General features: G+C 44.9%; 1 protein-coding gene across 10 annotated transcripts; it reads right to left on the bottom strand.

Annotated features, from left to right (window-relative positions):
- Positions 1-1,311: 1,311 nt before the first annotated feature.
- On the bottom strand, positions 1,312-24,556 carry UPF3A (UPF3A regulator of nonsense mediated mRNA decay). 10 transcript variants are annotated; one of them, XR_011428118.1, is made up of 11 exons: positions 20,047-24,556; positions 19,076-19,182; positions 17,528-17,634; positions 13,985-14,083; positions 13,768-13,878; positions 9,958-10,013; positions 9,716-9,874; positions 7,731-7,843; positions 7,089-7,249; positions 5,044-5,314; positions 1,312-2,507 (listed from the first exon to the last, which is right to left on the bottom strand). XR_011428118.1 is itself a non-coding variant. In XM_023621912.2 (10 exons), the coding sequence occupies exons 1-10, from the start codon at positions 20,230-20,232 to the stop codon at positions 2,355-2,357; spliced, it is 1,410 nt and encodes a 469-aa protein (XP_023477680.2). In that variant the 5' UTR covers positions 20,233-24,556; the 3' UTR covers positions 1,312-2,354. The 10 variants fall into 10 exon arrangements, 5 of the variants coding, with proteins under 5 accessions (XP_023477680.2, XP_070096645.1, XP_023477681.1 ...); XR_011428117.1 differs by lacking the exon at positions 7,731-7,843 and having other exon boundaries at positions 6,803-7,249; XR_011428116.1 differs by lacking the exon at positions 7,731-7,843 and having other exon boundaries at positions 3,465-5,314.
- Between the last annotated feature and the right edge of the window lie 2,705 nt (positions 24,557-27,261).

Here is a 27,261-nt window from a genome sequence, read left to right as displayed (position 1 = left end):
ACTGAGCTGAAGCCAATTATCCAGGGGATTTGAGTGGGATAATTTGTCTTAAAAAAAACCTCTTGACTCTGAATATCATTCTGAAAATAAACTTTTTTCTCTCATTTTCCTTTTTCTTTTTTGCTATTAATCTATTAACACAGATCAAATAGCTCAAGTACCTACTTAATTCACTTTAGTCTGACATGTCCTTAATTTTAAAGATAGAACAGAATAGAAGCAAATCTGTGAGAGTGCCCCAGCCTCTCCCACCTGCCTCGATGTGGCGTCTCCTCATCCGCCTGACATGTGGGAGTCGCTCGGCTCGTTTCTGGATTTTTCTCCGAGGGACCTCCTCTGTGTGTGGCTGGACGCTGGGCGTGTCCGAGGCAGGAGGAAGTTCCGGGGACCCCACCTCACCCTCACGGTCTCTCGCGGGTGTGACGACTTCTATGCTAAGACTGGGACACGACCTGCCTTTCACGCTGCTCCCTCACAGGCCTACAGCAGGGTTTTCCAGACGCTACATGACGTGTGGTGACGTTATTGCTCTGACAGCTAAATGCAGCACATCTTTATGTATTCTTGTGCTTTAAACATTTCTGTTTTAATTCTGAATATGGTAAACATCAATAGATATAACCTAGTTGATAAAGGTTCTTTGGGGTTGTCAATAATTTTTAAGAATGTAAAGAGTTCCTGAGACTAAAAAGTATGAGAACCATTGTTTTAAACCACAAATTTTGAAAATGAGCACTCAACACCCCAGGTCTTTGATCACCAATACAAACAAGCCAACAAACCAAGAGAACTAAGATGGGGGCTTAGAAATGAGATTTACTACGTCCCAGACTCTTCAGTCTGGAAGTCTCCAGATCAAAGCCAAAACGAGCAGTGAGGACCACAGCAGCTGATGGTTCAGGAACTCCAATCTGATCCATCCTCTGAGCAGGGGTCAGCAAACAGTGGTCCGCAGGCCGAACATGGCCTGCTGCCTGTTTCCATAAGTAAAGTTCTACTGGAACGCAGCCCTGGCATTCACTGACACACTGTCCAAGGCTGCTTCCTCCCGGCAACGGCAGAGTTCAGGAGTTATGACAGAGACCATGGAGCCTGCAATGTCTAAAATATTTACTATCTAGCCCACTTCAGCCAGGGCTGGCACCACTGGATCACACGGACCTCACTGAATCCACAGCAAGTCCTTCCCTCCCCTCCCCCACCAAGTTCTTGGTGCTCAGGAGTCAAGAGCGAGGGCACAGCAATGCCATTAAACTGACTGTACATCCAACAGTCACAGATGAATTTTAATGATAAATGAGTAATTCTTAGTTTTGTGATAAACATTTCATATTTAATAAGGAATAGATATAATCAGCCAAATATTCAGTAACTAAAGCTACATTTTAAAAAGCAATATTTTATTATCTAAAATTCTATGTTGGAAAAGTACCATAACTGGACATTATATTCATATCAACTAAAATTTTTATTCAATAAATGGTTTAAAGCATAGTGCCAAAAATATATTAACATTTAAAAATTTCACTAAAAGAAAAAAAATACTGTAGGATGCATAGTTTCAGAAAGCTACATTAACTCATTTTAAAACAAAACTGCCTCAGACTGCAAAAAGAAAAACCCTCGATGCCCCATCGAAGTTATCCCTGTCCCAAATAATGCTGTTTATGTTCTCAGCAATCTTCAGAGCATAATGGTTACAAACCACGAGAACATCCATGAAAAGACTGTGACACTGTTTTCATCAAGTCAGTGGCCACATTGTTAAAAGGCTGTAACATAACAACTGAAGCTGGTCTCAGGGTTCCTATCAGAGGGACTCCAGCCGCTAGTGACAGAAGCCGCAGAAAGGGCTCAATTACAAAGGCTGGGAGGGAATGAGAGATGCTCACTTCCCAGAAACCACAGCTCGTGGAAAACCAGCAAGAGGCACAAGGACACAGATCCCCACAGACCACCTGCTCACAAACACGTCAAACTCAGTATGAGCTATTCCTAACACACGTCGAGTGCTTGGAACTCACACGAGGCTCGTCTCCTCCCCAGCTCTGATCACACTTTACTTTCCAAAGGAGATTATCTTCTGTTTTGGCTAAATGATATTTACTAGTTTGTATTAGAAATGGTAAAATCTATGAAAACTTGGTTCAATTTTTAAAAAGATTGCTCCTTTCTAAAGAATGGTTTCTAGATGTTTCTATGCCACTTTTATAGTTCCTGTTCCTAGTTTCTTTGTAAGAAGTAATTTACTTGCATGTTATATTCCAGGCTAATCTATATATTTCCGGATGCCTTTTCAAATCCACAGAATGTCGAATGGAAGCTCACTGTGCCACAAACATGTGCGCGTCCACTCACTCTGCCTCTTCGCTCCTCTTGGCACCAGCCCCTGCGGAATCCTCGGCCTCGCCCCTCCTCCCGGCACGGCCCTCCTCAGAGGGTCTTCCGCCACATTCACGTGCTCGGCTGCGAGCGCCTGGCTGGTAGAGCTGCAAGGATGGCCGGTCCTGCCAGGACAGAAGCAGTGTTATTCTTCCAAGGCCAGTGATGCAGGAGGGAGAACATCTCTATTTCTGGGGACTGAAGATCCTAATTAGCTAAAGAAAATCAGTCTTCAAGCTAAAAGATCAGCCTTTTTCACAGCACTATCTCAGAAACCAGGCATTATGAGGGGGGTAAAAAGCCATGAAAAGGAAAACAGTTAATATTTAAAATAAATGGAAAGAAGGTAAAACTGAAATCTGGGAAAATGTTATTGCTCAAACCTAGAACCCTCTGAGAAAACAGTACAATCATAGTATTCCCTTCCCAGTTTGAGAGAGTAAAACTCACACACACACCTCAGTCCTGGAGACTCAGCACACAGAGGCAAGGTGCAGCCTGAAACAAAATGTGGCCTGGCCCCCCAGATGGCTTTTTAGAGCCATAAACTAAACAGTTATAGCATTCATAATAAGCAACTTCCACGTGGATTATTCCTGAACTGTCCCCTTTACAGAAAATGCTCACCTATTATCTTATTAACCTCTTAGAAATGGTGAATAAAAATGATGACTGAATAAAGGACATGAAATGCAATTAACTTGCCCCAGGGCACAAGGGCAGCGAAGCCAGGGGAGGACAGAGTGGTCCTGAAGGTCGGCCCCAGGCAGAAGGTGGGTGTGCAGCCTGCATCTCTGCCTGCAGGGGATTCAGGCCAACCAGTAGCAACAGTGGGAACAACTCTCCTCTCCTCCTCCAGTGGTGCCATGGACCCAGCCCAGAAGAAGGAGGGAGCCACTCGTCCCAGCTCAGTGGAGCCAACAGCCCCGTGAGGAAGCTCTGTTGTCAGGGTTCCCTCCTCACCCTGCTGTGGGTAGAGCAGCAGCAGCTTCAGCCTTTCCACGGCCACCGGGGAGCCCAAGCTCAGAGCGACATGGGGGGCACATCCCACTTCTGGGTTTCTCCAGGGCTCCCCAGCTCACCTTCACCCACTCCTGGGCTGCGTGTGGCCCCACCGTCACCACCAGGGGCTTTCTCAGAATGTTCTTTTCCTTAATAGAAGGCTGGCCAACACGAGGAGAAGGAAAGGGCTCGGAAGGCCCCACAGACCGGAATCCCCTGCAGGCAGAGATGCAGGCTGCACATCCACCTTTGGCCTGCGGCTAACACACATGGTTCTGCTTTGCACCAGGGTAACTTCCGTGTGTACAGACGGAGTTCAAAACTGATCCTAAAAGTACATCATAACCTGCCAGGCCTTGTAAGGGGGGAGTTGTGAGCACGAGCACCTTGTTACCACTACAGAATTACAGATTTAACTGAAAGTTCCCTCACCTAAAGCTGTTCAAATACCCAGATCCCTCATTCTGCTGAATCAAAAGGCAGCAGAAAAACCAGTGTCCATACCACCCACCCAAAGACCCACAGCTGCAGGCGGTGAGCCTCAGGGCGAGCCAGTACCGAGCCCTCTAAGTCTCTCTCTCTCTCTCTCACTCTCACACACTCTCTCACACACACACACACACACACACACACACACACACACACACACACACGAGCGGCAGAGGGGAAGACAAGAAGGCTCTCCTTGTCTGGAGTTCCGCCTCATCTTTACTGGAAACGTCTTAAAAGTCAACATCACTGACACTCGCAACACCTGGGTAACCTGAAGGGAGTCACGCTGCGAGAAAGCCAGTCTCACAGGGCCTATGTGTCTCCATCTCTATAGCATCCCTGAAATGGCAGCATCCCAGACAGCCAGAGGGGGGCTGCAGGGACAGGACACAGCGGGGCAGGGGTGGTGGGAGGTGGCGATGAGCGGCAGCCAGGCAGCTGCAGCCTCTGCGGCTCACCTGGAGGCTGGGCTCCGGGGCCTGACAGCCCTGGGAGGGAGATGATCCCATTCATGGTGCGTCTGTGCAACAATGCGACCTGAATAAAAACTAACCTCAAACTCCTGAAAGCAAAGCTGCCTGTTGGGCTAAGAGGGCAGCCCCATCCTGTGCCACCTGCACAGATGGAATGACATCTAGACATGGGTGTCATGAGCCGTCTGATTATGCTAGGAATCAGGAAGTTCACAAGGTAAAGGAAAACTCCATGAAATGTCACTAATATTTTTCTTATTGTCTTAGGGGTAAATTTTATAAACTTGCCACTACTTATTCTCAAGCAAATGGTATGAATGTGCTAGTTTTATACTAAATAAATGCTTTTTTTCCCTGGTGGAAAAAAACTTGATTCTCTGAGAAAGATGATGGCTGGTTTCATTCAGGAGTTGCCACTAAGGACATGGTGCCCACTGAGAGGACGAGAACAACGGCTCCAGCAAGTGCAGACCCTCAGGCAGGATGCTCCCCAGGACAACGCGGGGTCCAGCGGGGCGGCCTCTCCCCATCAGAGTGCGCAGTCCTGTACCTCAAGACACCTAGGCAGACTGCCCTTTTTTGGTTAAATAAAAGAATTTCTGTTAGGAAAAGCAGTTACAAGCCTGCAGAAGTACAGCTAGTAGCGTTAGCACAGACTGGTGAGTGAAAGATTGTCCCAAAGGAACAAAAGAACCTTGTTTCCCATGCGCTCCTTCCTGGGCATGGGGCCGCCCGCGCTCCTCTGCTCCCCCGCTGGTCTCTCTGTGGCCTCCATAGGGACCCCGTCATCCTGGCTCCCTTTCTTCCCTCTGTCTGGGGTGAATCCTTTCCCCCATTTCGGCTCAAACTCATAGTGAGCTCTGTGCTTTCTGCTCTCATCCAAGTGGTATCTTTGTGTTTCAAGTTCTTTTTCTCGAAATCTTCTCTCCACATCCCTCTGCTCTTTATCACTGTCATTTTGTGACCTGTGAATCAATACAAATTATCAGTGACCTTACGTAAACTGCCAGTCCATCACCTGCCTCCCCTTCCAGATGGTAAGTTCCAAAAAAGGCACAGAATATGTAAGTCTGCTCATCACTGTGTTGCCAAATTTCCACGTGATGGGCACACCACAGCCTTCAATAAAGGCCACTGAAAAGGTGAACAGACAATAGTAATAACAATATTTACTGTTACATTTGAGCAACACATATGTAATTGGCACATGCTAAAGTACCATATATACATATTTTTCTAATTCTTAGTAACCCTCCAAAGTAAATATAATCCCCCCTTTTATACAGATAAAGTAAATGAGACTAAAAGTGGTTGAGTGACTTTCCTAGAAGCCCAGATCCATCAAGACACAGAGCTAATATTGACAGCTTAGTTTCTGCTCCAAGCATAGCTAAAATTAACTGAAATTTAGTAATATTTGTGCATATATCAAACTGTTAAATGAAGAGTAAATACACAGGTGGCTGCTTAGCTCACTTTGTTCTTAAACTCTTGCCCTCCACGAACAACAGGCAAAGTCCCCACACACTGCCTGTGGCTCCCCCACATACAGAAGCAGCAGGGCTGGTGGCGACAAAGAGATCCATAAGCAAAGTATGAATTCATGCCAGAAACATGACAAAATAAGCAATAATAATACAAACGCCTGTAACAGACCACAATGCTAAAAGATCATAGATTTGATAATCATGTATAAATTCATTTTATAAACAAACCAATAAACCAGAACTGCCCAAAAGAGGGAAGAAAACCTTTATCACAACTCTGTGTGCAAGAAAGACAGTAAGGAGTCATTCAGATTACTGTGATTCTGGGAAAACAGCAGCCTAATCCCATGACTTTGCCATCTCCCCTCCAAACTCACATCCACTTCCAGTCAGCCTTGTGAGCAGCGCAGCCCTGGGCTCCAGGAAGCTCTGTGGGTGTCCCAGTGCAGCAGGTGGGCAGAAGCCCCAGGTCAGGGGCACAAGAAGCCCAGCCGCACATGGCCCCACTGACTGTGGGGAGGTGCCCAAACCCCGAGGATGCAGGCCAGGGGCAGGAAGAAAGAACTCCCTTCTGACAGCATCTGGCTGCTCTCTCTCGGGCCCATGTGCACACACTGCTGTGTCTGTCCTGTCCCCAGAGAAGCCCTGTCAAGCTCCTTTCACAAGATGCATGTCATGAGCAGGCAGAGAACTGCGTGCCTAAGGACCCCAGCTGGAGTCAGGGCTAGTGGACACCAGCTAGTGACCGCAGCTGCTGGTCAAACTCCACAGCGGGACCAGAGGGATGACAATGCCAACAAAGGAGTCACAGCACTTGGAATTCTATTCTGTATCACAAAAGACTGTCCAGCACCTACAAGACTGGGTTCTCAAATTTACAATTCTGTAGATAAAGTGAAGGAGGTCTGGAAGACCAAACAGGCAAGATATCTCAAAACAGGAAAATTACAAACTGATAAGACTCACAAAGGAAAAGAGCCTGGGAAGAAGGTCCGGAAGCCCTGATGTGTAGGAGCAGGGCTGCGAGAGGAGAAGGAGAGCGACAGGGGAGGGAGTCACAGACAGCATCTCCCTGGTTTGGAGACGGCAGACTACACAGGTTCACCAAGCTCCTCACGTGACCACGGAGAAACAAAGATGTAGACAAGCACAGCCTGGGAAAGCTCCTGAATTCCAAGAATATTATGAAACACATGCACTCGTATTGACTAAGATGCTGAATGCGGTCAAAGCAGCAGAAGCGCAGGCTCACTTGTCCCTGGGCTCCTCCCACAAGCTCTCTGGGGGCCTGGGCCTCACGACGGCACAGCTGGGACAGGGCTCCCGTCTTGCATCTCCAACATCGACTTCTTCTCCTCTTTCTTTTGGTTTCTCAGTGGTTGATTCGTCTCCCTTTTCTGGTTTCTTAAGCAGCTGAGAAAGTATAATGTCAGTAAAATGTCACTTTAAGAGTATATTATCAAAGAAGTTGTTTAAAAATATAAACGAATATTGAGCCCAAATGTTTGAATAGCAAAAAATGTAAGCTAAAGGTCCAATGAACAGGTTTTGGTTAAATACATAGGGGAACATTCAGTCAATGAAATACTTTGTAGTCATGAAAAACGATTTAGGGCAGCTAATGTGATGAAAATATGCTCACATTAATGAATGAAAGAATGTTACAAGACAGAATGATCTGATTTCTGTTTATATGTTGATACACACATACAAAAACATCTAAAAGGTCTGCAATACTGTGTTAAAAGTGATTATTTTTAGGTGGCAGAACTAAAATGATTTCTTTCATCTACAGGTTCTAGTTTTCCTAAAATGAACAAGTATTACTTTTGTAAATAAGGAAAAAATATTTTTTAAAAGGTTGCTTTCTATTGATGACTTTTAGAAGGCTTACAGTTTTCCAAACACTTATTATTCTCCTTCTTGAAACAGACTCAGCATGTTGTACGACGCGTTTAACTGGTCTATCTCTGAATCTGGGCCTTCCTCCTCGTTCTCACTCTGAAACTGAGGTCCCCAGGCAGAGTCAGCTTGCAGAACACAAACAGAAGGTCTACTTCTGAGAATTTTGTTCTCACTTAAATAAGTGAACATTTTTCAAATTGAAGTATAGCAAAATTACACACACAGACATCGTGACTAAACGAGCTCATTTCAGAAGGGCACAGACAAATATAACGGAAGGCAGAGCCCTAAAGGCTGCTCCTCATCGAAGGTGTGCACTGCGTGCCTGTGAATATGCTCTTATTCTCCACATGGGTTCTGTGGGCTTAAACACTTCCTTTCAGATAATACTGAACTTTTTTTTTAATTACAAAAGTAACAGCTGCCTGTAATAAATGCAGACCACAGGGAACCACGGCAGGATGTCTTCATCCAGCCATCCAACAAGTAACTGCACATCTACGAACTGTCTTTACTCATAACACCTCTGAAACCACACGCGTGAGGTCTTTTCCAACACCACTTCTCCAACTCACCAACAGGCTGGGTGTCCTACGACTCAATCAGTTCTGACACTGTCTACCTGGAATTAACGTCAGATCCCACAAGACTGTCCCCACTTCAAATGCCAGTCCAAAGTCCCAGGTTGTCAGCAGTACTTCTGACTGGCTGGCCATAAATTCCGGGAGTGCCTGAATGGGAATGACTCGCCGAGCTCAGGAAAGGGTTTTACGTATGTCAACCGCTTTGACACAAGGGATACAGCTCAGGAACAGCCAGAGGGAAGAGATGCACAGGGCCAGGGATATGGAGCGATTTGGAGCTTCCAAGCCCTCTCCAGGGGCACGACCTTCCTGGCACCTTGATGTGTGCACCAGCTCTCCTAACCCCACACTTTAGGGACTTTTACGAGGCTCCGTTGCAATGGCACGATTGCTTAAATCACTGGCCACTGGTGACTGAACCTAATCTCCAGCCCTCTCCCCTCTCCAGAGGTCAGTGTGGGCTGAAAGTTCCAACCCTCTAAGCATGCCTTGGTCTTTCTGGTGACCAGCTCCCACCCCGAAGCTACCCAGGGCCTCAGCTACCCGTCATCCTATTTGCAAACAGGAGATACTCTTCCCTCCAGAGATTGCAATGGTTTTAAGAGCTGAGCACCAGGAACCAGGGAAAAAGACCCTGTGTTAGGTGTTAGGAATATAGTTGTGAATAACAGATAAGTGCCCACAATTAAGGAACTCACACCTGACATTCTCACTAAGGCAGTGGTGGCCACAGGGGTGGGAGAATGGTGTACACAGTGACAAAAACAGGAAAAAGCGAAGAAGATCACCTCAGGTGGTATGCAATGCTACAAACACATACTAAAAGAGGATAAAAGGGTAGAGAGATGTGGGGTGAGGGGACAGGAGGAATGGTTTTTCAAGGGGATCAGGGAAGCCCCTCTGTGGAAATAAGATGTGAACAGAGACCAGAAGATGAGAAGGAGCCACTTACGAGAAGATGTGCGTCTGAGGAAAGCTCCCTGTGGAGGGAAGTGAGCAGAGGCCTGAGGTGGTCAGCCTAGCAGAGGGAGGCAGGGAGGCCGAGAGGGAGGGAGGGAGGCCAAGAGGGAGGCAGGGAGGCTGAGAGGGAGGGAGGCAGGCCAAGAGGGCGGGAGGGAGGCCAAGTGGGAGGGAGGTGTTACGTGCTCATGCTACATGCAGGAGGCTGGTCCTCCCCCACCCTTCCACACGGTCCTCCCAAACACAGCATGTCCAGGGAACCCCTAAGGCTCAGGGAACACAGTTTGAGAACTGCTGTTGCAGAACAGAGAGAAGGAATGATGATAATAAAAGACTAGACTAACGAAATGTTCTTGGAACTCTAAGGAGCTGAACTTCCTAAAAGGTATGATCAGGACAGCAGAACTTTTGGAAAAAAGAAAGAAATTACCTTAATCCTCACTTCTCTCTCCGCCGCTCGCTCTTGCTTGTCAGCCTCTTTTCTCTTACATCTTTCCTCCTCTCTTCTTTTTCTCTTTTCTTCTTCCCGCAGGCGTTTCTTTTCCAGCTCCCTCCTCCTTCGTTCTTCCCGCTTCTCCTCTCGAATTCTCTAGAGGTGGGGGAGGCATGTGCATCATCTGTCTGCATACAGCACAGACAGGAAGGGCATTCAGAGGGACAGGCCAGACCCACCTGCTTCTCTAACTTCCTGTTCTTAATATATTCCAAAAGAGGCGTGGTTCTTCTGGCTAAAACACAAAAATTGTAATGTAGCACTGAACTCTAAAATAAGATTTCTCTCCTTTATTTTAAATATTTGTTTTCAATTTAATCTTTAACACAATTAGGGGAAGAATATCATCATTTTAAATCTGCACGTGGACACTGCACTCCAGGGGTTCTTATTCCATCACCATAAGGCACGTGATCTGGAGGCGCTGACCATCTCACACAGCAGGCATTTAATTCCTGATTCCTGAGGAACTCACATATTACTCACAAAGATGGCATAAAAGCAAAAAAGCAAAACGAGGATAATGCATTAAACTTCCCAAGTGCTATAAATTTCTTCACATTTCTGCAGATATTTTAAATCATTACATATTTATATATTCACTTTGATTCAACACATATTCTGGGAACGGTTTTAAGCAATGTGGATTCTTGTAATTTCTTATAACATATACTCCATAAATTGAATAACCAGACATAAAAGTTTAGAAAATGACTCCATATGTCGATCCAAACAGGAGCAACTGCCCATGACCAAGCGTCTCCACCGACTCTACCTCGACCCTCACGCCCCTGAGCCGTTTGACCTGACCCAGATGCTGGCAGGTCACGTGCTGCTCTCAGAGGACCAGCTTGAGGGGTCTGTCTCCCCTGTGGCGGTGGCTGAGGAAGGTGGGAGGGTGGGAGATGGTTTGGGTCCACTCTACGGGTCTTCAAGACCTCAGATTAAACGGGAGAGGGAAGAACCCCCAGGTGCACTTGAAGACTGACATGGCATTTCTGGACTTCCGAGGACCAGGAATGAATCGGGAATCACACGAGAGCCCCTGGCCAGGGCTTCCTGATAGGAACTGAGGACTCCTGCACACCTCGCCATCACATATCAAACGGTGTCTGCCAGGAGAGCTCGGTCCAGGTCACGGCTGTGATGAAGAGCTAACAGTGCAGATGCCCACACTTCGTCACAGGCACAGAAACCAACAAGCGCCTGCTCTCTCCCGGGGTGGCTCCTGTGTTAACCACGAACTCTGGCTCGCAATGAGCACAGCCGACACCCTTTGTAACAGGCAAGTCACCCAAAATTAGTGAGGACTCTCCTCTGCACCATGGAAGTTCTGGATTTGTCAGCCAAGGTGGGTGGGGGAGATGACACTGAGACCCCATCTGCCTTCCCTCCTCTCCTACGAAACACCTGCCTTGTTACCCCAAAGAACCCACGTGAAGAGTAAATGAGACCTTGTATCAGAAAGTGCTTTACAAACCATGAAAGTGTATCACTTAGTAAAGAGAAGACTCATGAGCATGTAATACAATACTAATATGTAATATGTAATGTGTAAAATTAGTATTAACTTAAGCAACAGTTTACCTGTTAGCACCCACAGAGAGCTGTGCATACCAGGCACTGTCACCCGCTCGGTAAGGAACAGGCAGTGGAAGTTAAGTCCTGAGCTGGGCCCGAGCCCAGGTCTGCCTCTCGCTCTGCAGACCCTGACACATCACTGCACTAATCTGCAACTTCAGAGTGAGTCTTTCCATTCAACCCCACTGCTTAGTCTTGATAATAAGAATACAGTGAAGGCCAAAATCTAAGAAAAGAGAAGGGCAATTTGCCATGAATTCAAGATTCAAATTTAGACAGGCAGAAACAGGAAGTGCAGAGAGGAAGCTCCATCGCCGCGTCCTGGGCTGGTGGACTCTGTCAGTGGCTCATTCAGTAAACAACCGCAATGCATCTACTGTGCACGGGCACCAAGCGAGGACGGGACTCATCCCTCCTCTGCAGAAGGGCGGCTGGGATCTGCTGGACAGTCTGCGTCTGACCACGGAGGGGACGTCTTGAAACCGCCAGGAAGTGAAAGATCCTGCCCCACCCTCATCTACCCTGCACAATGGCATTTAAAACAAAGCACACGAGCAATGCAAGGGCTGGAAGGCGAGCTCTGTACCTAACTTCTATTTTGCTTCTTCCTTTAGCTCTTCTTAAATTTAACACGCTCTACAGTGAAATCTCGATTTTCCCCCAGTACTGTTCCTCCCGCATCCTCCCCAGGCATAATGGGGCCACAATCCACTGAGCTGCAAAGACAAACTCCTGAAGGCTTGATTCTTTCTGCTTGCTGACTGCCCACATCTAGTCGTCACTCAGTTCTGCCAATCCTACCTCCAGAATGGATGCTGACTCTGCCAACCTTGTGTGAGCACCCTTCCCAGGACTATAGCACGAGCTTCCTAACCAGGGGCCCAGCTTCTTCTCTTGGCATCCACAATGCACCAAGTATGGAGCAGCCAGAGTGATGGGGAAAAATAAATTAGACGGTATCACTCCCACAATGGTTTCCAGCGGTCCCTCAAATAAAATCCAAACCTCTCACCACCAGCCCGACGTGGTGCCCGTCTGCCTCTCTGGCTCTTACATGCCATGTGCTGACCACACGGGCCCAGAGCTCCAGCCTCCAGCCCTTCCGTTCAGAGTTCCCTCTTCTTCCATCTCTTGGCATAGCTGGTCTCAGCCAAAGGGGGTCTCAGAGGGGCCTTTCTCTCCACCCCGTTATTCTGTTTCACTACATTTGTGATGCTTATCACAAATGGAAATGCTCTGGCTCGAAGCTTGATTATTTCTGCATCAGTTTAGTACAGTCACCCCCACCAGAAGGGCAGCTACATGAGGGCAGAGGCCTCGTGCATCCTGTTCCTGTTCTGTCCCTTCGCCAAGGCTTAGAGCTGGTACCCAGTCAACATGCTGAATAAAATGAGCAAATGCATCCTAAGCACATCTGAAATATTTACTACACTGATTAAAAATCCTTCAAACCACGGTTAAGTCAGCTGTTATAAAATACAAAACTTCATTATTAGACTAACGAATAATATTTCAATAATGCTAACTTTTCTTATTAATTTCCTCAACAAACATTTACTCAACACTTAAACTTGTCCCAGCAACGCACTACGTGCTGGACTACAAAGACGAACACACAGTTCTGCTGGGGGTGGGGGAGACAAAATGAGAAGAGCGTTTACGAGAGGGAGATGGACACGTGACTTGTCCTGTCCTGTCCATCTTAATGCGTGAGCAGGACGCAGCATGCGGGGCACAGGGTCTTGAGGGGAGGCCTCACACGGGGCAGAGGCAGACAGGAAGGGAGGCGCTACGGGGATGTCTGGGAGCCACAGCAGAGGGCCTGGGGACAGAAAAAGGTGTTTCAAGTCTACCCTTGAGTTTTTGGGGATTGCAACTAGGAGATAACCATTTCTAAAACATACTGCTTGCGGGTGCAGGGTTGAAGGCCTGACCCAAACCAGATTCTGTGCTATGGCTGGTTTATCCACTTGGTTGCTTGGCTTGCTCAGGGGGCTTAACACTGTTTTAACAGCAGCAAGATGACCTCATACTTAAACGGAGTCTCTCTTGCTGTGACTGCTCTCTGCAAAGACGGCTGACTCCCACTTTGACGATAATGCTCCCCCGAAGCAGCCAGGCACGCAGCACTCTCCAGTCTTCCGTGCTGCTCGTTTGGAAGCATTGTAACTTTGAAACAAAATGACTGTACCTGAGAACTCAGGTGCTCTCCACCAACACACGCTCAGAAACAGTCCCCGAGCTGCCACCTTACCATCCTTTTGTCAAAACTGGGAAATACTCTATGTTTCTGCCAAGCCTGTCACAAGTGTCAATTTTTTACAGTAATCATGAAAAAGAAGAAATAAATACACACTCTATAAATACATATCTCAATACAGTAAAGAAAAGAAATGAGCAAAACATACCAATAAGTTCTCTTGTCTTTGCCTCTATGTCCCCCAGAAGAGTCTCAGGACTGGCAGCGGCTTTCTCCTCCTCCACACAGTAAGCTTCTAAGAACTTCTTGTATTCTGCATCTGTAAACTTAAAAAGAAATAAATACACTCCTCCCCACAGATGGCGGAGAGATGACATTTGATCACAGCATTTGACGTGTGGCTGCGTAATCCAGCAGCGACCCACCGTCTTCAATGCTTCCGGTTTTGGCATCTTTCTTCTTTAGCTTCTTTTTGGCGATCTTCTGGAATGGAGCAAACTCTACCACTGCAGGATATTCTAGGCCTTTAACAAGAAACAAATTCTAAGGACCATTCTGAGATTCTACTTTATTCATTTTGGAAAATAATGATCTAGCTTACTTAAAGATTAAGTATAACAAGGATAATGTTACTGCTTAAACTATAATTATATTTTCAAGCAACTGCAGCCTTAGCACGTCAAACTCCAGATTTAAACAAATGGTGAGCAAGTTTTTATTAAGTAAAACAATTCTTCTCATTCTAGTGGTGGTTACATGACTGAATACATTCAAAATTCATCACACTGCGTACCTCAAAAAGGTGAATTTTACCATGTGTAAATTATACCTCAAGAAACCTGATCTCCCTCCATCAAAGAGTTTATCACGTAATCACCTTTAAGTAGCTTTCTTAGTCACATTTAAAATTTTTCAATTTTAAGGGGTTAATTCAATTATCAATCTGTTATATGAATTCTAGGAAATCACTTTGCTTAGAAGAGACACTTGGCTAAAAGAGGGGCTTCGAAAGGTGTAGATAAGATTCAGGTAAGATCTGCTTCCAAAAGAAAAGTTTACAATGAAAGTCACTAGAAACTGATTTTGCTGGTACATGAGAAGGAAACAAACACCCTAGAAACGTTCACTACAAGAATCTGCTAGCATTTAACCAACAAATGGGACACTTCTACCTTAGACCAAACCCACTGAGTGGTCACCTTTAGATTTGTCAGGAATGGTCAAGTGACTAGGACACTGTAACTTTCATTTATCTGGAGGACATTTTTGTGCTAAACTCAACTATCTAGAATAAAGTCAAGAACCAGGAGGAGAGCAGGGCGTCAGACAGTCAGGGACAATGTCCGACTCAGTGCTGCATTCACAATGCCTGGTACACTGTAGATACTTATTAAATAGCAGCAGACACACTTCTTGATTTCAAAACTTACGACAAAGCTATAGAAATCAAAACAGCATAAAGTTTTCAAATCATATGGCATAAAGACAGACAAACAGACCAAAAGACTAGAATAGAGAGCCTAGAAATAAACCCTTACATATATGATCAAGTGGTTTTCAGCAAGGGTGCCAAGACTATTCAATGGAGAAAGGACAGTCTGTTTAACAAACGGTGCTGAGAAAACTGGATAACCACATGCAAAAGAATAAAGCTGGCCCCTTACCTAACACTGTATACAAAAATTAACTCAAAATGGATCAAAGACCTAAACTTGAGACTTAAAACTATAAAACTCTTAGAAGAAAACATGGAGGAAACGCTTGACATCAGATTTGGCAATTATTTCTTGGATATGATGCCAAAAGCACAGGCAATCAAAGTAAAAATAGATAAACTGGATGACATTAAATTAAAAACATTTGTGCCTCAAAGGACACAATCAACAGAATGTATGGGCAACCCATGAAATGGGAGAAAATTGTACATATGATAAGGGTTAATATCCATAATTTATAAGGAAATTCTACAACTCAACAACAAAAAACAAAGAACTCAATTAAAAACTGGCAAAGAACTTGAATAGATATATATCCAAAGAAGACATACAAATGGCCAAGCAGATGAAAAGACGCTCAAAATTAATAATCATTAGAGAAATGCACATCAAAACCACAAGGAGATACGAGCTCACATGCACTAGGATGTCTGCTATCAAAAAACCAAGAAACAAGTGTTGGCAAGGATGCGGAGAAACTGGAACCCCTGTGCACTGTTGGGATATAAAATGGTGCAGCCTCGATGGAAAAGAGTATGGCAGTTCCTCAGAAAGTAAGAAATGTAATTACTACACAGTCCAACAATCCCACTAGGGTATACATCCCAAAGAACTGAGAGTCAGGTCTCACAGAGATATTTGCACACCTACGTTCACAGCAGCACCATTCACAAGAGCAAAGAGCTGGAAGCAACCCAAGCATCCATCAACAAACAAATGGATAAACAAAATGTGGTATATACACACAGCAGAATATTATTCAGCTTTAAAAAGGAAGGAAATCCTGCCACATGCTACAACACGGGTGAACCTTGAGGTCATCATGCTAAGTGAAATAAGCCAATCGCAAAAAGACAAATCCTGCAAAATTCCACTCATATGAGGTATCTAGGGTCATCAAATTCAGATCCAGGAAGCAGAAGGGGGGTGCCAGGGGCTGGGGGAGGGAGGAACGGGGAGTGGTGGTCTAATGGGTGCAGAGTTTCAGTTTTCTAAGATGAAAACAGTTCTGGAGATTGGTTGCACAACAATGTAAGTGTATTTAACACTGCTGTACTGTACACTTAAAAAAGAATAAGATGGGGCTGGCCTGGCGGCATAGTGGTTAAGGCCACGCCACCCTGCTTTGGCAGCCCAGGGTTCACAAGTGTGGATCCCAAGTGCAGACGTACATCCCACTCATCAAGCCATGCTGTGGTGGCATCCCACATACAAAATAGATGAAGATTGGCACAGATGTTAGCTCAGGGCCAATCTTCCTCACCAAAAAAAAAAAAAAAAAAAAGATGGTAAATTTAAGTTATGTGTATTTTACCACAATTTTTAGAAAGTAAAGGAAAAAGGCACTTGAATGAATTACTGAGAAAACAGGCATCCAACACGAATGTCAAATAGTTCACCATGAAACGTGCCTTTACTCACAGGAAAAATCTCTTGGCCTCAGTCTAGTCACCCTTTAACCACCTCTTCTAGTTTGTTACCCCTCAGTTGAGAAGAAGAAAACAATCATTCCTGGGATGGGTAGAGTGGGAAGAGGTTGGTTGGTGAGGGGTGCAAAGAAAACAATACGCTGTTGAGGTGGACACACTTGACGGCTGTGAACACAACGTCCGTAGAAAACAATACGCCATCGAGGTGGACACCCTCGATGGCCGTGAACACAACGGCTGACTGACAAGAAAGGACGAAAAAGAAAAAAAAAATCAAAAGCAGAACCTAAAAAGTATCAAGAATTGGAACCATTTAGAGTCAAGGTAAATGTCACTGCCTCAGCTGGCAGTGCCATTCAACAAGGTCAAAACCAACGTTCATTATTACAACCCCCTCCCTACATGACATCATCCAGAAATGGTATAATTATGAAAAGTACTCTGTAAGAAAGACACAGATGTAAGTGAATAATATATTTGAGAAAACTTCCATCAAACACGGGTAAAATAATTTAGTTGGGAGACATAAAAAAATACAGTTCACTTATCCAGAAAACTCATTTATATGAAAAACTTCGTTCTCTGATGATAATACAAAAATAGGTTGTCACTATTACACAGATTTGCTGAAATTCTTTGATGTATATATAATTTTAATTTTTAACATAAGCACACAATCACAGCAATATTATAATGAAAACCTATGTCTTATTTTAGATTAGTATCTGAAACTCTCTTAATTAAAACTCACAAACATTCCACTAAAATTTAATTAACGAACTTGGCGATTGTAAGAAGGAGTTTAAAAAGCCAATGACCCAACCTTTACTGTCAATGAAGATATATCCATCAAAACGATCTCTAAAAAGAAGGATGTCCTCAGGATTTCTAAAATTAATGTATGCTCTTGAGTAGAGATGAGGAAAAAGACTGAAATAAGAGATAACAGCAAAACGGTTAGTAAAAAATACAAGACTTCTTTCATTTTGCCTTTTGTTTTTTTTTCTGGATAAAACAAACTAGATAAAACCTTTATGACAAAGAATCATCTCTCAGTTAATTACAACAATACGGATATTCTTTAGCAAAAATCCAAAAACGAACAAACAAAACATCAGCTGAGATCTTTTCAGTGCCCTGGGAGAGGCACTTCAGGTCAGCTTCTCTACTGCCCAGAGCCCAGGTTAAAATAACCGGGCCTCAGAGGGTGAAAACCAGAGGCAAGGTTATTCAAAGGTCATTCCTCATCATGCATCATGACTCGTTCATAGGAGAAAATGCTGTGCTGTAAGAGATCGTTTGCTGACTTAGAGAACACTTGCAGGTATTTGAGTGTTTCTTGGAGCACATGGTACGGGGTCTACAAGAGAGCTAAGCCTTCCCCCACCTGACAGCTACCAATTTCCTTCACAGGCAGGAACTTTCAACCCCATGTCACAGATGAGAACATGGAGAAATGAGGAACTTGAGAGGACACGTCAAAGGCTTGGGATCCAACCTGAGTCCAGCGCCCGTCCTCATGTAACGGTACCAGTTTTCCTAAACTTTAGTCATTTGAAAACCATCTTTATGTTAGTTTTTTAAAAAACTATATCTAAATTGACTTCTTAGTGATATTTTTCTTTGAATGGACTGACATTTTTCACTTGAATGCATTTATTCTAAAGGAAAGTTTCCATAGCTACCATAATTGAGAACTCACGATACTGAGGATAAAAATAACAATGATAAGGAATATGTTGATAAAAACATAATGAAAATCACTAAATTCTAGCTGAACTGTCACCTGTTGAAGGTCTGACCTGGTCCGCTCTCTCTTTGTCATCTAAAGGGAAATCTGGAAGTGTTACAGTGTTGTCAGAGTCACCTTATTACCAAGCTGTAAAAAGGAACTGAAAAAGACACGACTGGGCAGGGGCAGGTCGGGGTGTTAGTGATGGAATCGGGCACACGGGGGCTTCTGGGGTCTGGGATATTCTGTTTCCTTATCTGGGGTTAGTCATGTGGGCATGTTCACTGGTGAAAATTCATCAGGCTATACGTCTACTATTTATTCATTTTTCTTTGTTATATCTCAATACAATTTACTTTAAAAAGCTCTATGAAGGTTTATTGATATCCAAAATAGAAAATTTAAGTAATATGTTGTTAGTTTGTCTGTTTTTGGACTATGGTAGTGCTGGCAGAGGCATATTTCAAATCTATTTTAGAGGAATTTAATGATCTGCCTACTTAGAAATAAAGGTCAGCACTGATTTCTGGGCACACGTGGAAAAGAAGATGGAAATGAAGATGCCTTCTATTATCTATAATATTTTCCATCAGCTGACAACACCTCAGAGGTTTTCAACATCGGTAAACAGCTTCTCACCTGAGATCGGCAGTAAAGAACTCAAAGTAGTCGTGCGCAGGCAGTGGGTGCAGCTGTTCTTCCAGCTGCTCCTTCGTGAGGCTGGGAGGAAGCCGGCGGATGACCACCTGGGGAAAGGACGCTGGCTGGGCTTTGTTTCACTATTGCTGTATTAAGCTTCAATTATTTCAGGGCTTGGTCACCTGTGTTTATGCTCAGAGGAAAATCTAAAGCACGAGTCCAGCAGAAACACACACTCTAGGAAAGGTTAAGAAATACACGCGTGGAGAACGTGGCTGTCGGAAGGGCAATGAGGGCTGAATAATGCGAAAGGGATTCGTGCGGTCAGAAAAGGCTGCGCAGAAGGCCCTCCTCCACGCAACCGTCTCCTGACTCGCAGGCAGCTCTCGGCCAGACTCGCACGGTCCGCGCCGGAGCTCAAAACCCAGACGGCTCCTCCGTCTGCGGCCCGCGGGCCACACCAGGCGGCGGGACCCACGCGGGGGCGCCAGCCCACCGAGCCCGCGGGCACGTTCTCGCTCCGGGCCCCCCCCCCGCCCGGCCGCCCGCCCGCAGGGTCCACACGCGGGGCCCCCCCGACGCCCCTCGCGCCCCTCCGGCCACGGTGCTCGGCCGTATGGGCAGCTCCGCCTGGCGCCGCGGAGCCCAGCGTCTCGGCGGCGAAGGGAAGCGCCCGGGCCGGGGAGGCTCGTCTGCGGCGTCGCCGCGTCCCGGCCCCGCGCGGCCTCTGTCCGCGGTGCTGAATGCGCACGCCCACCGCGGCCCCGCCCCCACCTCGCCCAGGAACGTCCTCTTCTCGCGCGGTTTGCACACAGCACGCCGCCCTCACCCCGCCTCACCTTGCTGAGGCCCGCCTCCTCTCGCGAGGTTTGTCCCCAGTACCACCCAGCCCCACCCCACCTCACCGTGCTGAGGGCCCCCTCCTCTCGCGAGGTTTGCTCGCCCCGCCCCTCCACTCGCCCCGCCCCCACCTTGCTCAGGACCGTCTTCTTCTCCTCGCGAGGTTTGTCTGCGCCACCCCCACAGCCGGAGGACGTGGTAGGCGGTGACTCCCGGCGGAACTGGACTTCCATGGCCGACGGCTTCTCCCGCCCGCTCGGGCCCCGCGCAGCAAGAGCCGCCCCGAGGCCTCTGGCCGCCTCCTTCTCCGAGCGCATCCCGCAGCCGCTGCCGAGCCGCCGCCGCCCCCCTCTCGCCCGGACGGAACCTCGCGAGAACTGGGCCGCCGCCGTTCGGACGGCGCCCGCCCCTCCCCTCCCCCGTCTCCCCCGCCCTCGCCGCCGCCGGCCGAGTATGCTGCGGGTCCCGGTCCCCCACCCCCACGGGGCAGGGAGACGCTGGCGGCCAGGGCCCCGGGCCCGCACCTCCAACCAGCTCCGCGTCACGCTGCCCAGGTCCGCGGTCCCGGGAAACGCTGCCGCCGGCCGAGTGCACACAGCCGGACCTCGGAGGGTCTGGAGCCCAGGGGACTTTAGTAAGGCTCTGCAGGGCTGAACCTGTTTCCCGCGGAGAGCTGGCCGTTTGCGCAAACAGTCCTGGGAATTACATACACGTGCTTAGTAAAATAATTACAGCTATTTATTCTTTTCAAAGTATCCGTGCGAAATAACCAACAACCATTCTATATAAGGTGAGTTTTACTTGATCCAGAATGAGGATTATAAACCAGGAAGGCATTTTCAAAAAAGCAAGAAAGCATTCCAGAGAAGCATGGTCTCCAGTACAGTCTTACTCCTTTTTAGGGTAAAGAACATATATTAAACATGCGCAGAGTTCGTATTCATCAAAGCTTCATGGAGGTGTTCAGCTGCAAATTAGCAGGTCAACGTGATTCTGATGTCCGGAAGGGGACTAACGCTGCCTTTACAAATAGGGGAGTACTGATACTGGTGGGCAAAGGAGGGGAAGTATGCGTCCTTAAGAGAGTGCATGCTTTAATGGTTAAAGCAGATGTACAGTGTATGTTTGATAGGCCATAAATCAGGCTGCTTTAGTTCAAGCCAAGTCAGTTTTAAACCCAAATAGCGACACCATATACATCAACATGTGAAAACCTCGTCGCAAGGAAGTCTAAATGTTTCATCAGAATAGCAATTACATTTAAGAAAAATCAAGCTGTTGACAAACAGCACAAATAGGTACATTGCTTTACTATACGGAATAGAATAAAGGTGCCAGAGTCGCGAGTGGAAATTGGCCAGCATAGAAAGAAGATTCACTTGGGCTGTGCTCAGGAGCTCAGGCCTCAGCACTGACTGCGGCCTGGACGGTGGTACTGGCTGGTTTAGGGTAACTGGTAGCTCAGACGCATGGCACCCACAAAACAGGGTGTTGAGGTTTCCCAGTATAGTTTTCATTCAATTTTTTAAGCCTCTAAATGGGACAGCAACCAAGCCAGGATCACATTTGTGTATTTATCTTTTACAAACATGCAGGCAGTAACTTTTTATTAGAATAATTTATATGAAAGTTTTTCACTTTTAAATGCCACGGTTTTTCATATTTCCTTATATTTCTTTTTCTTCATGTTGGCTGCACTTTTCATTCATAGCACCTTTCTCCCAAGAACTTCAAGTACAAACAAGAAGTTACAGAATGGAGTAACCGAGGCTTTAAGATCAAGGGAGTCACTGGCAGATACTGGAAGTAAATCCAGGCTTAACTCAATTCAGCACTTTATCCTTGAATCACTTAAAGAGTAGCATTTTAAGTGGACAGGAAGACTCAAAGAGCAGTCCCAAAACTGAGTTCTCTAAACCCCACAAAGGGGGTCCGGAGCCATTTTCACTATTTCATAAAGTCTAAAGGAATCTCATTAGAAACACACCTGTATAGAGTTGCACATACTAGACCCAGTTTCCTTTTTTGTCTCAAGTCAACTCAGTACAGAAAGCCTAGTTAGGCTGATCAAAAGCTCTGATGGTCTTATCTGTGATAAAAAGGAAAATGTGGTTGCAGATAAAATCTTTTGCTATGTAGTGAGGGTGGGTGGTAGGGGCAAAAGGGACTGATAGTGAAAATTGTGGACACCACCCATTTAAAAAATGTAAATGTTTCAGTAGTCTTTAAATACACAGCACATACAGATCTTCCTCAACTTACGAGGGTCACATCCTAACGAGCCCCTTGTAAGCTGAAAATACTGTAAGTCGAAAATACAATACACTTAACCTGCCAAACATCCTAGCTCAGCCTGGCCTCCCTTCCACGTGCTCGGAACACTCACATGAGCCTTCAGTTGGGCAAAATCATCTAACACAGAGCCTATTTAATAATAAAGTGTTGAATATCTCATGTAATTGAATACTGTCCTGAAAATGAAAGCAGAATGGTGGTATGCGTTGTGCACGCTCATGATTGTGTGGATGATGGGAGCCACAGCTCAATGCCGCTGCCCAGCATCACAAGGGGAGGATCATACTGCATATTGCTAGCCCCAGAAAAGGCCAAAATTCAAAAGTTTATGTATGTTTTCTACTGAATGCCTATAGCTTTTGCACCACTGTAAAGTCAAAAAATCCTAAATAGTGGGGCCAGCCCTGTGGCAGAGTGGTTAAGTTCACGTGCTCTGCTTCAGTGGCCCAGAGTTTCGCTGGTTCAGATCCTGAGTGCAGACATGGCACCGCTCGTCAGGCCATGTTGAGGCGGCATCCCACATGCCACAACTAGAAGGACCCACAACGAAAATACACAACTATGTACTGGGGGGATTTGGGTGGAGGAGGAGGAGAAGGAAAAAAAAAGATTGGCAACAGATGTTAGCTCAAGTGCCAATCTTAAAAAAAAAAAAATCATAAATCAAACCATTGTATGTGAAGGACCATCTGTATTTGGAATACCTTTTTAAAAAACTGCCCTCAATCTATCTGCAGGTTTTCCTTCTTTAATTTCTAAATATTACTCAGATTAAACAATCATCCACCTCAATATCTAACTTTAGCTCTTTAGTGATGTTTCTATATTGGGGTAGTAAAAAGGATTCTAAATCTCACACCTCACGTCCAGTCTTACTGAAGCACTCTTGCCCCAAGGGACATTCTTTTATTACTGAGCCAAAAAATACCAAAATTACCAAATGGAGAAAAGAACTCTTGTCCTCAGCTTCTCATGAGGCCCAATCATGTGCAACCCTTGTGATATTTCTTGTGTCCGTGTTTTGCCTCCAACATGAAGCCATGGCTTACGCTATGGCCTCTGCCTAGAATGTCCTGCCCAGCTTCCTGAAACCCTCTCAGCCCAAATACCTTCCCAGCCAAGATGGCTTCATTTGAGACCCCAGGAACCTTAACCTCCACTTACCACACTGTACTCAACACTCAAAGAACACCCACCACAAGCCTGAACTGTGACTTCACTTAAGCAGGAACTACATCTTATTCAATGCTGTACGCCCAGCCCAGGCCTGCATCTGGCACCTACAGGCATTCACATGTTGCTGGGTGCTTATTTCTTATAAATCTAGCAGCAAAATCCCCAAACATGTTTTTTCCCCCTAAATAACAGCCACTACTGTGAATTTTTAAAGACCCCGCTGATTCTTTACTGTTACTACAAAAAGATTTCTGAGAAATGGCTTCAGAAAAATGACAGAATTTTAGAATTCAGGTTTGTCTGATGAAATTATTCTTTAAATAAAACCTTATAATACAAATTTCAAGATACAGTGAATAAATACACTTGTAAAATAGCTGATCACTTTATTTGAAAAAAAAATAAGTATATCACAAAGGAAAATCTAGCTTCCTACACATTTTCCAGCCTGTTAAAATGTTTTGTTTTACATGTACACAGAACTACAGCTAAAACAAAGCAGTAATAAACAATCTCCAAATGTCAGAGTGAATATAACAGGTAACTTTGCTTTGCTTAACCAAACACACCAGCACAAATGTGGTCCTCAAGCAGATGCTTCTTGTGGGAAAGGCTACGCTTCACTTGCGAGCACAGGTCAAAGTGGTGAGTGAGGGGCCGGCCCAGTGGCACAGTGGTTAAGTGCGCACATTCCGCTTTGGTGGCCCAGAGTTCATCAGTTCGGATCCTGGGTGTGGACATGGCAGCGCTTGGCATGCCATGCTGTGGTAGGCGTCCCACATATAAAGTAGAGGAAGATGGGTACGGATGCTAGCTCAGGGCCAGGCTTTTTTGATACTCTCTGAGCCTAAACATTGGTACTAAACTGTTGCTGATCTGAGAAACAGCTTAGTTAAATGTCTTAGTTTTTGCCTTTTTTGTCTTAAAAGCCCAAAGCTCTGTCAGTACAGTCATAGCTCACTTACCAGGAGTTTGCTTTCCCAGAAACCTATTCATCATACCACATGATCAATGAAAAAACAAAATGAAGAAATATTGTGGTCTGGCAGGCAACATAAATGTGAGAAAAGTATTAATACCTTCACTTTTATTTATTCTTAAAATGATTATTTTAAGTCCAGTCACCTGATTTTCTAGCCCAGCTAAAGAGAGGGAGATATAAAAACAGGCACATGATGCCTGACAGAGAAGAGAGAACAGCCATGAAAAAAGAAAAACAGAAATTCAAAAACACACTATTTGAGTCAGAGCAGCTCGTAACTCCTGGTCTCCGAGAGCACAGCTGCACTAAACTGACATTGGCTGTGATGAGCTGACATGGAGGGGGGCCTGGATGCACCCCAGTGGTGCTGACTCCTCGTCTGCATGAAGGCTCCCTGCGGAGACTCCGGAGACTCCCTGGAATTAGCAGGCAGGGGCCTCGAGAAATGAGAGCTATTCTTTTTCTGCCATATATGTACGGAACCATGGACAAAGAACTAAAGGAATCAGGAGAATGACGGATGAACAAATAGGAAATATCAATAAAGAGAAAGAAATTACCAAAAGGAACCAAACAGAAATTCTGGAACTGAAAAGTACAATAGCTGAAATAAAAAATTCACTAGAGGGGCTGGCCCCGTGGCCGAGTGGTTAAGTTCGCGCGCTCCACTGCAGGCTGCCCAGTGTTTCGACGGTTCGAATCCTGGGCGCGGACATGGCACTGCTCGTCAGACCACGCTGAGGCAGCGTCCCACATGCCACAACTAGAGGAACCCACAACGAAGAATACACAACTATGTACCGGGGGGCTTTGGGGAGAAAAAGGAAAAAATAAAATCTTTAAAAAAAAAAAAAAAAAAAAAATTCACTAGAGGGGTTCAACAACAGACTTGAACAAGCAGAAGAAAGAATCAGTGAACCTGAAGATACGGCAACTGAAGCTACCCAGTCTGAGGAGCAGAGACAATGAAGAAAAATGAACAGGACCTGAGACCTGCGGGACACTATTAAACATACCCAAACACACATTATAGGACTCCCAACAGAAGAGTAAGGGGCAGAAAAAAATATCTGAAGAAATAATGGCTGAAAACCACCCAAATTTTATGAAAGACATGACACATCCAAGAATCTCAACAAACTCCAAGCAGGATAAACTCAAAGATCCACACCGAGATACATTACAGCCAAACTGTCAAAAGATAAAAACAGAACCTTGCAAGCAGCACGAGAAGCGACTTCTCAGATACAAGGGATCCTGAATATGATGAAGAGTTGATTTCTCACCAGAAACCATGGATGGCAGTGCAACGACATGTTTAAAATCCTAAAAAAAAAAACACTGTCAATCAAGAATTCTATATCTGGCAAAACTATCCTCAAGAATGAAGGAGAAATTAAGACATTCTCAATAAGTAGAAGTTAAGGAAGTTTGTACACAGGCAAATGTAAAGACAGTATTAGTGCTTTTGGTTTGTAACTCCTCTTTTTTTCCCATATGATTTAAAAGGCAAATGAATAAAACAATAATTACAAATCAATGTTAATGGGAAAGCAGTGAATGAAGATGTAATCTGTGACAATAACAATATTCAAGGGAGTGGGGTGAAGGTGTGCGGCAGTGTTTGATGCTACTGAAACTAAACTGGAATTACTCAAATTAGGCTGTTATAAATCTAAGATGTAAACTGTAATCTCAAAGCTAGCCATGAAGAAAAGAACTAAAAAATATACAGAAAAGTAGAGTATCAAAATGGCACACCACACACAAAAATCAACTAAATACAAAATAAGGCAGTAAAAGAGGAACTGAGGAACAAACACATGCCAGACATACAGAAGACAAACAACTAAAAGCAGGTCTTTCCTTAGCAGTAATTACTTCAAATGTAAATGGGTTAAGTTTTTCAATTAAAAAGCAGAATGGATAAAAAAATATGATTCATATCTATGCTGTCTACAAGAGACCTGCTTTAGATACAAAGACACAAAGAGATTGAAAGTAAAAAGATGGGAAAAAATATTCCACATAAATAGAAATGGAGAGAGCTGGGCTGGCTGCACCGATATCAGATATCAGATATCAGACTTCAAGTGAAAACTGTTACAAGAGAAAAAAAAAGGACAATATATACTGATGATAAGGTCAATCCATCAAGAAGCTATAACAAGTATAAATATATATATATCTAATAAGAAAGTCTCAAAATATATGAAGCAAAAATAGAATTGAAGGGAAAAACAGACAGTTCTACATTAACAGCTGGAGACTTCAAGACTCCACTTTCAATAATAGACAGCATAAGTGGGCAGAAGATCACAAGGAAACAGAAGACCTGAACAACACTATAAACCAATTAGACTTAGACATATACTGAACACCCCACCCAAGAAAAGCAGAATATACAATCTTCTCAGGTGAGCAGGACACCTTCTCCAGGATGGACCATAAATTAGGCCATAAGAAGCCTTAACACACTCAGAAAGACTGAAACCACACAAAGTACCCTTTCCGACCACAACGGAATGAAACTGGAAATCAATAATAGAAGCGAAACTGGAACACTCACAAATATGTAGAAATTAAATAACAGACTCATAAACAACAAATGGGCCAAAAAAGAAATTATAAGGAAAACTAGAAAATACCTTAAGACAGAGGAAAACAACAACATAACATACTAAATAAAATTTATGGGATGCAGCAAAAACAGTACTTGGAGGGAAATTTATAGCTGTAAATGCCTGCATTAAAAAAAATCTTAATTCAGTAACCTAACTGTGCATCTTAAGGAACTAGAAAAAGAACAGCAAACTAAACCCAGAGCCAGGAGAAGGATGGAAATAAGATTAAAGTGGAAATGAAATAGAGACGAGAAAAACGACAGAGAAAG

Source organism: Equus caballus, chromosome 17 (genome assembly GCF_041296265.1).
Source record: "Equus caballus isolate H_3958 breed thoroughbred chromosome 17, TB-T2T, whole genome shotgun sequence".
Taxonomy (NCBI): domain Eukaryota; kingdom Metazoa; phylum Chordata; class Mammalia; order Perissodactyla; family Equidae; genus Equus; species Equus caballus.
Note: the sequence above shows the minus strand (reverse complement) of the source record. Positions and strands in the feature narration are given on the sequence as shown.

What these genes read in the sequence shown, in the direction of transcription:
- UPF3A (XM_023621912.2), bottom strand. Translation starts at nt 20,232, where the DNA reads ATGCGCTCGGAGAAGGAGGCGGCCAGAGGCCTCGGGGCGGCTCTTGCT. An exon ending in TATCTTCATTGACAGTAAAG is followed by an intron (nt 14,084 to 17,527) that starts GTTGGGTCATTG and finishes TTCTTGTTAAAG; the next exon opens with GCCTAGAATATCCTGCAGTG. An exon ending in TGGGAGGAGCCCAGGGACAA is followed by an intron (nt 5,315 to 7,088) that starts GTGAGCCTGCGC and finishes ATTGATTCACAG; the next exon opens with GTCACAAAATGACAGTGATA.